This window comes from Ctenopharyngodon idella, chromosome 10, assembly GCF_019924925.1.
Source record: "Ctenopharyngodon idella isolate HZGC_01 chromosome 10, HZGC01, whole genome shotgun sequence".
NCBI lineage: Eukaryota > Metazoa > Chordata > Actinopteri > Cypriniformes > Xenocyprididae > Ctenopharyngodon > Ctenopharyngodon idella.
This window is the reverse complement of record NC_067229.1, coordinates 6,601,810-6,613,457: the sequence shown is the minus strand read 5'-3', so window position 1 is coordinate 6,613,457 and position 11,648 is coordinate 6,601,810. Positions and strand designations below refer to the sequence as shown.

At 35.7% G+C, this 11,648-nt stretch overlaps 1 protein-coding gene and 1 long non-coding RNA gene across 3 annotated transcripts in view; both read left to right on the top strand.

The window, feature by feature from the left end:
- The first annotated feature begins 1,799 nt into the window (after nucleotides 1-1,799).
- Nucleotides 1,800-3,473, top strand: LOC127521938 (uncharacterized). The gene is made up of 3 exons (XR_007932487.1): nucleotides 1,800-2,010; nucleotides 3,259-3,333; nucleotides 3,424-3,473. It is a non-coding gene; the product is annotated as an uncharacterized LOC127521938 (long non-coding RNA).
- Nucleotides 3,474-8,749: 5,276 nt separating this feature from the next.
- The window catches only part of LOC127520031 (protein shisa-5-like), a 30,483-nt gene continuing 27,584 nt past the window's right edge, over nucleotides 8,750-11,648 (top strand). The window contains exons 1-3 of one of the 2 annotated variants that reach the window (XM_051907776.1): nucleotides 8,750-9,006; nucleotides 9,194-9,365; nucleotides 10,013-10,042. In XM_051907776.1, the coding sequence (XP_051763736.1) occupies nucleotides 8,946-9,006; nucleotides 9,194-9,365; nucleotides 10,013-10,042 (263 nt within the window). In that variant the 5' untranslated portion in view covers nucleotides 8,750-8,945. The remainder of the gene's footprint in view (nucleotides 9,007-9,193; nucleotides 9,366-10,012; nucleotides 10,043-11,648) is intronic. The other variant, XM_051907777.1, reaches the window with a different exon arrangement.

Below are 11,648 nucleotides of genomic sequence, written 5' to 3'. Positions count from 1 at the left end.
TTTTTTATTTTTGTTTTTTTTAATGTATTTTTTGCTATAAAATAATATTCTTTCGTTATCAAAATAATATTAGGCCTATATATTGTTTGCAAGAGTGACTTTACTTTCTTTGTTTCCGTTCATATAAAATAATGAATTGTTGCATAAAACACTGAGTAATTTATGCAAACACAGTTTAGCATTGACACTATGCTAATCTGTGGAAAATATTGAAGAATCAACTGATTAAACAGTAGAGCGTGAATATCAGTTTAAAAATTTCTATTTATAGACATTAAAGCTACAATATGTACATTTTTCGCCGCCTATTCAAAACAAAAACGTAGCTTCATGACGCCAAGTTTGAGCGCGGATTCTTGGGAGATGTCGTCTTCACCTCACAGCTGGTGGAAAAGAATCTGGACGAGACTCAGTCAGAAATCATATTCATGGATGAGGTTATTAACGTTACTGTAGTATGAAGCAGAGCAGGGCGAGTGATGTTGGAGCTGAACGAGGCCGCTGGAGCGATTGCTAATGAGAGACGAATGCGACACGCCTCGCGAGCAGTGGAGCTTTTATTATGCCGCAGTCTCCGCTTCCGCTTTTCCAGTCAAACGTATGAGGTATCATAGCGCTGTTTATCATATTAGAGACATTTGACTGTGTTGAAAATGATGTTATGACGTTACTATGTGTGTTCGCTCGCGGCTGATGTGAGACACTTGTTACACACTGCAGTAAGATAGATCGATATTAGAATATCATTAATAAATGCTGGATGGCTTGTGTTGATAAATGGCATGCAATTAATTTTAAAACATATTGTATGATGGAGAAAATGCTAAAACATGTAATATATTAAAGCGTCTTTAGTGTTTCCATGGTTTCTACAAAATAAAACCGGAAATGGAGGGTAACGCAGATATGACGCCATTGACAGGCGACTCACGGACACGTCCCATATCTTTGGTTAAAATCGCGATTTTTCTCACGATTTACAAATAGTTGGAAACATTTGGGATATTGTAAGTACTCAACTGAACAAAATATATAACACTGGCCTAGTGGTTTTTTGGATATTTTACTGCAAAAATGTTACATATTGTGCCTTTAAATGTGATCTAAACATGTTTCTTAACCATTTACTCTGGACTACAGCGAACTCCAAAGTTTAAATGTGCTATAAACAGGAGATTAACAACACAGATGAAATACTTTAATTATTTTTCCTTTTCAAACACTGTTCCTTTGTTTTGTTATGTTTTAGCCCTTGAGGATTGCACATCCTACAATGACAGCAGAGGTGAGCTTGTGTTGTGCAGTTTGTGGACTGCCCAGTCTACACGCCAGTTCTGCTGTGGGACGTGTGATGAAATATACTGCTGCGACGATCCGCAGGAAAAATTAACCACGGATGCACAAAATGACTGTCTTTTGTAAGAAATGATATTATTTTCTTTCTTTATTTAATCAAAACTAAGGACAAACCTCACTAAGTACCCAGTTAACAAAAATATGTTCTAGGAATGTTTTACTAACGTTCCCATAAAGATATTTCGTAATGTTCTCAGAACATTCAAAACGTCCAGTTTTTAAATGTTTTAAAAACTTTTTTTCTTGGTTCTTGGTGAACGTTAGGGAAAACATTACTTTTGAATGTTCTCTGAATCATGTGAAAAAAGTAGTAAGTAGCGATTTTTTTTTTTTAAGAAACATTAAGACTAGGGGTACGTTTGCATGACAACAATGTACTAAAAACTGAAATGTTTTTTCTTTGCATTTTTATGCAATGACGCATTGTCAAAATGATCCTTGTTCACACAGATCTGTGAAAACTATTAAAAAAGCTGCATTATGCTGCCAGGCCAGTAGTTGGCGCTGTCACTTTGCTTGGTATTTACAGACTGAATTAGGGGCCCGATCTTTGTACGTGGACTACTTAGCAGGATTTCATCGTTGACGATTTGACCTGATCCAGGATTGTTCGGTTCTTAGAAGCTCGTTCCAGAGTTGCTGTCATAGCAACAGGTCCGTAAGCTCAAACCTGCTCGGGAGCAGCTTATTTCATGTAAACAGGATTAGATTGCATCTTTTTAAGTGGCGGTGATGCTTAAAGTCTGTCCCAGCCACTGCTACTTTCTCACAAGAGTACCCCGTTGAACCAGGGAAAATAATAATAATTTAAAAATAAATTTGCAAATAATATTATAATATTGTGTAGTCTATCACATGTTCCAAGAATACAGCTGTGATCCGCACTAAAAAACTTTTAGGCACTTTATTTAATATTTTATCACATTATTCACAAGGGAATAAAACACAGATTTTTCGGCTCACAGGCCGTCCTCAGTGTGTCAAACGCGCTAATCCCTCCACCCACTATTTAAACAATTAATTAATTATCAATCTCATTAAAATTGAAGAATGTTACAAATCACTCACTTAACAATTGTATTAAACAACAATTATCCTCACACAATACGAATGCAATGCATCCACTAACAATTTACATGCAACACGAGACACAAAACACATGAAATTCAAAATGCAAAGCACAATCCCACACCAAGCAAGATAACAAATGATCCTACAATCAAGAAAAATCATTAATTAGCCAATTAAACCAAAAAAACCTTACACATCAATTCAGTAAATACACAGTAGTGAAAAACCAAATGATTGAAGGGTACTGAGCCGGCGTTTTGACGTAGAACCTGGAAGCGCTGCAACGAAAATAGTGTAGGAGAATGACAGGACAGAGATGAATTTGTTGAATAAAGTCATTATTTTGTTTTGTTTTTGTGCACAAAAAGTATTCTCGTCACTTCATAACATTAAGGTTGAACCATTGTAGTCATGTTGACTATTTTAACAATGTTTTTACTACTTTTCTGGATCTTGAATGTGGTAATTTCGTTGCTTTCTACTGAGGATAAAAAAAACCTCTTGGATTTTATAAAAAATATCTTAATTTGTGTTCCGAAAATGAACAAAGGTCTTACCAATTTGGAACGAAATGAGGGCGAGTAATTAATGACAGAAATTTCATTTTTGGGTGAACTAAACCTTTAACACAATTAAAGTATCTGGCATCTGTCAAATCATCTCAGATGTATTAAGCAAGGTACGAAGAACGGACCCCAGTTGTTCAAAAGCTGAAACACTCAATGTCTGATATTTGTTTTCCCTAATCTGTCCAAAGCAAAACCTTAAAATTTTCAAGTGATTCTACCCATCAAATCGTGGACCATACGGGTTTTTATGCTGTGCCCATAGTGATGTTCCTGATTGCCATCATTTTGTTCATTTTCTGCTACTGCCTCGAAGAAAGTCTCATCAGAAATCATCCGCGTAAGTGTCAATAGGCTACCTGTGTACAAAGAGCTGGATTTTGATTTTATTCATAATAAATGTTGTTTTACCTTTTGATTCTTCAAACAGATGTGATGTCAACAACTACAGTCACGACTACACAATACCATCCACAGGGGAGTCAGTACTACGCTTACCAATCTGTGCCTAATAACCCACAGCCAGCTTACGGAGGGCAACCCATGCCAGTTGAACCATCTCAGGGACCACCACCCACATATCAGGAGGCTGGTATGATAGGCAAACATGCCTTACAGCTTTACATCAGGGGTGTCCAATCCTGCTCCTGGAGGGGCAGTGTCCTGCAGAGTTTAGGTCCAACTCCCTCAACACACCTGCTCCAAAGATTCTAGTATGCCCAGTGAGACCTTGATTAGCTGGTTCAGGTTTTTTTTTAACTGGGGTTGGAACTAAACTCAGGACAGTGGCCCTCCAGGAGCAGGATTGGACACCCCTGCTTTACATCATTAATAAAATAAATGCAGGCACTGAGTTGAATTTTATTTATTTTAATTTAATTACAAAATCTGTCTTCAAATGTACTACATCTCAGACCCGCAAGAAAGCAACAAGTCAAGTCAGCTTTATTTCTAAAGTGCTTTATTCAATGCAGATTGTTTCAAAGCAGCTTTACAGTGATAAACAGGAAAATAACAATCAATTATGCAAACAGATTTCAATTCTGCTGTAAAGCAGCTCTAAAAATCAATAGTTTCATTATTCAGTTGAAGTAATTTCAATGCTGATTCAGTTCAATAACTGTAAAATTCATCAATCATGAAATGAAAACTCAGCTAAGCAGCTCTACAGAAGACAATAGTGTCATTATTTACTTTAAGGGGCAGTTTACACAACACTTTTTCAACTGAAAACAGAAAACTTTTTATGCATTTTGGCCTTTCATTTACATGACAACAGCGTTTTGGGGACACTTTTTGAAAATGATAGCGTTTTCGTCTCCACATAAACTACAAAAACGTGGATTTTTGAAAACAGTGACGTCATGTGCATGTGTATTACACGTTCAGTATATAGACCAAGTGGGGGGAAAAAGAAGTATATAGACCAAGCGTGCCACACGAGTCCTGAAAATTGAAGTGTCTCGATCGCCCCCAGGTGGCTGGATGCAGTATAGGTCATAAGCCCTGCCCTCTCCATGAAATGTAATGGGATGTGAGACAAACTAAACAGTCAAATTACACACCAAAATATTTTTTCCAAAGACGGTTTCTGTCATTTTAGGCAGTTTTATCATGCTGATGTTAAAGTGTTCGTTCTTTAAATAAGTTTTTAGTTAGTTGATGCTATAAAAATGCAGGTTTTGACGTCATGATTGACAGCTGAGATTGACAGCTTCTCTGAGCGAAGTAGTCACTGAAGCACCAACAGACTTTTTTCTGGATCTTTAGGAGGAGATTGGAGCTTTAACTTTAATTTCTACATTTCCAGAACTGCTTATTTCACACCGACATAATGAGTTTTTCTACAGTATTAACCGATTCTGCAGGAGTGTGGGCAGGGACCTTGATATCGCGGCTCCACTTCGTGATCACTACTGCTCAGACTCGGGCTTCAAGTTCACTATGCGCAGACTCGAGACTCAAGATACCAGCGCCATATTGGCAGCTTCACTTATGGTGCGTTCAAGTCCTCCTAGGAAGGTCGTATGTACGAGGTGAGAGGTCGTGTTTACAACGGCAGGTGTGTTCAAGTCACTTTCGTCGGAGTAGGATGGCGGTGTGCCTTCTCTTAATTAACTACACAAAAATACAGCACTTCTACTTATAGAAAATGAAGAACACAGAATGTGCATCAGGCGTGTTTAGCTTTTTTATGTTTTTAATTAATTTATGAAGCCACTGTAAACTTTATCGTTACATATTATATTGTTATATTATAATGCTTCCATATTTTGTGCAGGCAGTTAGCTTACTTTGTTGTAAATAGAAAAAGCTTGCACAATGTCACTGCTAAATACCTATAATATTGTGGTATTCCACCATGTTTCTCACTGACACGCCCCCAACTCATACAGATCGGGGCTAAAAGAAAATCCCGAACTTCCCACTCATATTTACGACATTGTGGTGGCGTTCATCTGCGTTCAGCTCGTAAATACGATCTTTCCGATGTGTCTTGAATGCACCATTACTACGATGGAAGAGAGTGAAGGTGCGTCGTCCATCTTTTTTTACAGTCTATGCTATTTAGCCCCGCCCTTTTTCAGCACCGCACTCGTTATGTTCTGTCTTTCGGTTTGTATTTCCACAGCATGAAGGTAAGACCTTACGGATTTGTGAAATGAACCGCTCGTTTCAAATGCCAAATTCTATAGATAGCTGCGCACTTGCTTCTCCAGCGCACAAGGTCTATAGGCGTGTAATGTTTCTTTACAAAGTGACATCGCCAACTACTGGCCTGGCATTAACAATACAGCGTTTTAGTCATTGTCGTTTGTATGCAAAAAAATGTTAAGGAAAACCTTTTCCGTTATTAGTACATCGTTGTCATGTACACATACCCGGAGTCAGTTCAGTGTTGATTCAGTTCAGTTCAATAACAATGTCGATGTTGCAGAATTCGTCAATTATGAAACAAAGTCGAAACGGCTATAAAGCAGCTCTGCAGAGAACAGTGAAAAACATCATCCAGCTCAACTCAAGTTTGTTCTAATCCAGTAGTGTCAGTGCAGTCAAATCAGTAAATGCATCAAATGAGCTATGACAATTTGAGCGGAATTAGTGCAAGACAGTGGGAGCCAAAAAAAAACCCCACCCAAATTTAATTTTTTTCTGTTTTGTGCAGAAACGCCCGCAAAGCTGTCTGGGCATGCCAAGAATGAACTATTTGTGTAACTATGTGTGTGAGTTTTTGAGAAATGGGATGTGGCAATGGTTCGCCAGGAGAATGGAGGTGAACGCTGACGACGGAAAACAAGAAATGTTACATTTGAAAAATAAATAGATAAAATAGATTAATCCTATCATTAATTATCAAACAATCAAAAAAGTTAGGCCTATTTGCTGTCTTTCTTCTTCCAGCAGGTCTAGGGTATCCTGTTCCCTTCAGCCAGGCTGCATATGGTGGTCAGGACATGTACCCTATACAACCAGCTCAAGCACCGCTGCCCGCAGACTACACCTCACCTCAGCCTGCGTACAACCCTGCTTACGTGGAATCACCATAGACCGGTTACTAAATCAAAACCGGCTGTTATCAACACTTTTCCACGCTTTTCTGCCTTTGTGAATTGTGCAACTACCACAGAACATTCTTCCAGTAATATTAACAGGAAGTTCTTTCAAAGTGATCTATTATTTTATAATGTTCTCAAAACATTAGCACAAAAAAATATTTATATATCGTTAATGGAACATTTTCTTTGTGAAGTTGGATCCTCATCTGTTTTTTTTTTTGTTTTTTTTTAAATGTTATACTTGTTACTTTTGAATGTTCTCTGAACATTCTGAAGTATGTTTCCAAAATGATAAAATGGAATGTTGCCTTAACATTCGTACATAGATGTTTTTAAAACATTAAAAAGCAGTTCAAAGAACATTCAAAAGTCAATTCAAAACGTTGAAATTTGAACATTCTGAAAGTTCAAAGAACATTCAAAAACAACTTTTTAATAACTTAATAGGAACAAATGCTAATTAGCAGAACATTCTTAGAACATATTTTTGTTAGCTGTTTTTTTTTTTTTTAATATTTTCTCCAGTCACAACCCGCTGTTTGTTTGTTTCTCTTTATTTTAACCAAAGAATTTGCACTGTTTTGACATTTTATGGCCTTTTGTTTAATGGTCAATAAATTGCATACATCTTAAACTAAACTGATTTATGTTCAGAAGTTAATATAACATCTCCACGTGTGGGAAAACTATGATCAAAATGGCAAAATGATCTAGCCTACAATCAAACAAATCAACCACCAGTCACTGGATCGACATGAAGTGCACCAAATTACACTTTATTAGTTCGAATCTCTTTTCATATATATATATATATATATATATATATATATATATATACACACAGTGGCAAGAAAAAGTATGTGAACCAGAATCTCTGAAAATGTTAATAATTTTAAAAAAATAAGGGAGATAATACAAAATGCATGTTATTTTTTATTTAGTACTGTCCTGAGTAAGATATTTTACATAAAAGATGTTCACATATAATCCACAAGACAAAAAAAATAGCTGAATTTATTAAAATAACCCCATTCATGAGTATGTGAACCACTGATTCTTAATACGGTGTGTGGTTACCTGGATGATCTACGACTGTTTGTTTGTTGTGTGATGGTTGTTCATGAGTCCCTTGTTTATTCTGAACAGTTAAACTGAGCTCTGTTCTTCAGAAAAATCCTCCAGGTCCTGCAGATTCTTCAGTTTTCCAGCATTTTTTGCATATTTGAACCCATTACAGCAGTGACTGAATGATTTTGAGATCCGTCGTTTCACACTGAGGACAACTGAGGGACTCAAACACAACTATTAAAAAAGTTTCAAACATTCACTGATGCTCCAGAAAAAAACATGATGCATTAATAGATGGGGGGTGAAAACATTTGGAATTTGAAGATCAAGGTAAATTGTATTTAATTTGTCTTCCGGGAAACATGAAAGTATTTTCTGTTGCTTCCGAAGGGCAGTACTAAAAAAAAAAAAAAAAAAATGATATTCAAGCGAAATAAGAAAAATTTGGACCTCTTCATCCTGTTCAAACGTTTTCACCCCCCGTCTCTTAATGCATCATGTTTCCTTCTGGAGCATCAGTGAATGTTTGAACCTTTTTTAATAGATGTGTTTGAGTCCCTCAGTTGTCCTCCATGTGAAAAGATGGATCTCAAAATCATACAGTCACTGCTGTAAAGGGTTCAAAAATGCAAAAGATGGTGGAAAACTGAAGAATTTTTGGGACCTGGAGATTTTTTCTGAAGAACAGAGCTCAGTTTAACTGCTCAGAATAAACAAGAGACTCATGAACAACCATCACAAAACAAAAAAACAGTCGTAGATCATCCAGGTAACCACACACAGTATTAAGAATCAATGGTTCACAAACTTTTGAACTGATTATATGTAAACATCTTTTATGTAAAATATCTTACTCAGGACAGTACTAAATAAAAAATAACATGCATTTTGTATTATCTCCCTTATTTCGTTAAAATTTTGCGCATTTTCACATATTCTGCAAGTGGTTCACATACTTTTTCTTGCCACTGCATATATATTATTTTTTTGTTGTTGTTGTTGTTTGTGTGTGTGTGTGTGTGTGTGTGTGTGTGTGTGTGTGTGTTCTTAAAGGTGAACAACAAAAAAAGATTCATAACCCTGACTGTATTGGCTTATTTTCAGATTTACACATTCAGATGTTTTACAAGTTTTTTTTTCTACTTTCGCTTTCGTTTCAACCAAATGTTTGCGTGCAGTTGATGATCAAGAACAGAAAAAAAAGTCCAGTCGGTTCCTTATACGCCTACCTACCTAATTCATATTTACGAGTCTTCAGTCGGATTTGGTAATGCTGTAGGCATCATCAGAATAAGGTAGTGAGGTATTGAAGAGGAAGAGCAGCGCGATGGCCTCCACCGTCGTGGTTCTTGTGCTTCTGTCTGCGTGTTTATTCACGGTCACATTCGGTAAGTTAGACGGCCTGTTACAAAAAACTAAAAAACCACTTTAACATTTGTTTGGGCGGTTTACCGATTGCTGTCAAAATAAATATTTTACACAGCACTTATAATTTTACTTTAAAATTCAGTTTTCTGATTCTTTAGAATATATCGGTTGTTTTTTAAATAAAATGTGTCACACTGTTCTTTAAAGGTTTTGATGATGACTGTCACAGCTACTTCACCAGCAGTAACGAGTACAAGCCCTCGATTAGCTGCAGCAGCCGTGTTTGGAACCAGCACTGCTGTGGGAACTGCGATCACAGATACTGCTGCTCCAGTGAATATTCGAAGTTATCCAGTCATGATCAAAACATGTGCACTATGTAAGAATTTTTAAGTAATTTATTTCTTAATATATGTCTTTTACACCCAAAAGTCGTTTTACACATCCTTATGTCGTTCCAAACTCGTATAATTTTCATTTTGCGGTCAATTATTGCTTTAATTTCCCCCTCATAATCTGTAACTAACTACTGACAATTCTGCAAACTGTAAAATCCATAGTGATTTCTACTGAAATGTGTGGTGTGTAGGCTAGTAGTTAATAAATGTTTTTTAAATCGTATTCTAATTGTTGAGGTTAATCTCAGTCCTGAAACCCTGTTATCAAATTTACTTCTGTATTTTTTTTTTGTTTTGTTTTTTGCGATTTGTGTTACTTGAGGTTTGCCTATTCCTCTATCGCTCCTCCCACTGTTTCCTACAGAGAGGTTGTGGTCGTTTTACTAAACTGCAGTTTGCAAAATGCATCCCCCAGATTGACACGTTACAATTTTAACAGCCACTTTGTGTAGTTCAATGTGGGCCAGTGCTTTGCTTGATATTTAAAGAGCAAAGAATGAATAGTTAAAGTTTTTGGTTGTGAAAGCTGTAGCGTTCACATTTATCAAGTCAATTTATAGACATATGAGGCAAGAGAGAAGGAGCATGATGCAACATCAACCGTTTTTGTTTTGTTTTTTTTGTCAAGGGGATTAACATGGCGTCATAGGCAAGACAGGTAAGGACCAAAGGAAAAAAATGTTTTTAGGTTTTTTTTAAAGTCTAAAGGCTTAAGCTAGTCCTAGACTAAAATGCATGTTTGAGCTGTTTTACAGGGCTTAGCCTAAACCAGGATTAGGCCGTAGTTCAATTAGAGTATTTAAGTAGCTTTTATAAACATACCCTAGAAAAAAACATTACTGGTGTGCAAGTTTGCAATTAAGGCCCTGGGTTTGAATCCTGATTTGATAATGTACATTTTTAATACAAGCACAATGCAACACACCATGTGTTTTCATTATACGGAAGAGGGCAGCTTTTATATTTTAACAATAACTCCTTTTGTGTTCCACAAGATAAAGGTCAAACACATTTCAAGCAACATCAGAGTGAACTGACAGATGCTTTTTATTTACTACTTAAAATATGTAAGCAACTTAATTATTAATGCTTATAAATGTTTTATTTTGGAAGTTCCAATCAAAATCTTAGGGTACTCAAAATTTGTTCCACAATCTAGATAATAACGGTTCCAAAAGAAGATTTTTCGCAACCATGCCATAGAAGAACCGTGTTTTCGGTTCCCCAAAGAATCTTTCAGTGAACAGTTCTGAATGGTTTTTTTTTTTCTTAGTGTGAAGAATATTTTAATAATCTAAAGAACCGTTTGTGCAATGAAAAGTTTCCATTAATGTAAAGGTTCTTCATGAAACATTTGATGCCAATAAAGAACCTTTATTTTTAAGAGTAAAAAGTGAATTTTAATGTCTACTCTCCAAATTAACTTCAGATACACGGGAACATAAATAATAAATAAATACCTAAAATGAATTAATAATATGATAATTAAGAATTGTAATAATATAAATGGGTCATTGACGAATACGTTTTTTAAAAGTGTAAAAAAACATAATGGAGATATAATTAAGTTTTATTAAGTGTTAAAAAGAGATCATGTAATTTTTATAATCAATTAACACTGCTTTTGTCATTTTTTACAAGATGGACAAAATTTGTCACCAAAAAAGTCATTCGTTTTAACCAAAACTTCGGTTTTACCGAATGACACTTTTGGTTATACCGAATGACGATATTTTCAAACAATGCTAACAGGCTGATATCTAGTTAGCTAGCTAACAAAAGAACAATCAAACATCTTATATTTAGTACAAGTTTTTAAAATTTTACAACATTTTCCATGTTATATTTTTCCAATGTTATATCGTTTGTACCGAATGACCTGATGTTTCAGGACATGCGTATGAGCAAGTGAAAACATGAATTTTTCAAATAGTTAAGAGAGAGTTAATCACTTTGCTTCAAGACCATGTGGTCCTTTGCAGGTGTCTGAATGATGGAACATCCTGTCACATGATATTGACCACATGATTGATCCAAAATGGGCCCTTTATATTGGTTACTCCAAATGACATCAATGAAATTCATTCGTCCGGACATTCTTTCTCATAACAAAGCAACGACTTCTACACATAATTTTAATATCATTTTGCACTATGTTGATATATGATGTTATAAAATCATGCCAGAATAAAATTTTAATTTTACATTTTAAGATATTTTAATCACAAATGAAATGGCTGTATTGGCCTTTGGACGGTTAAACC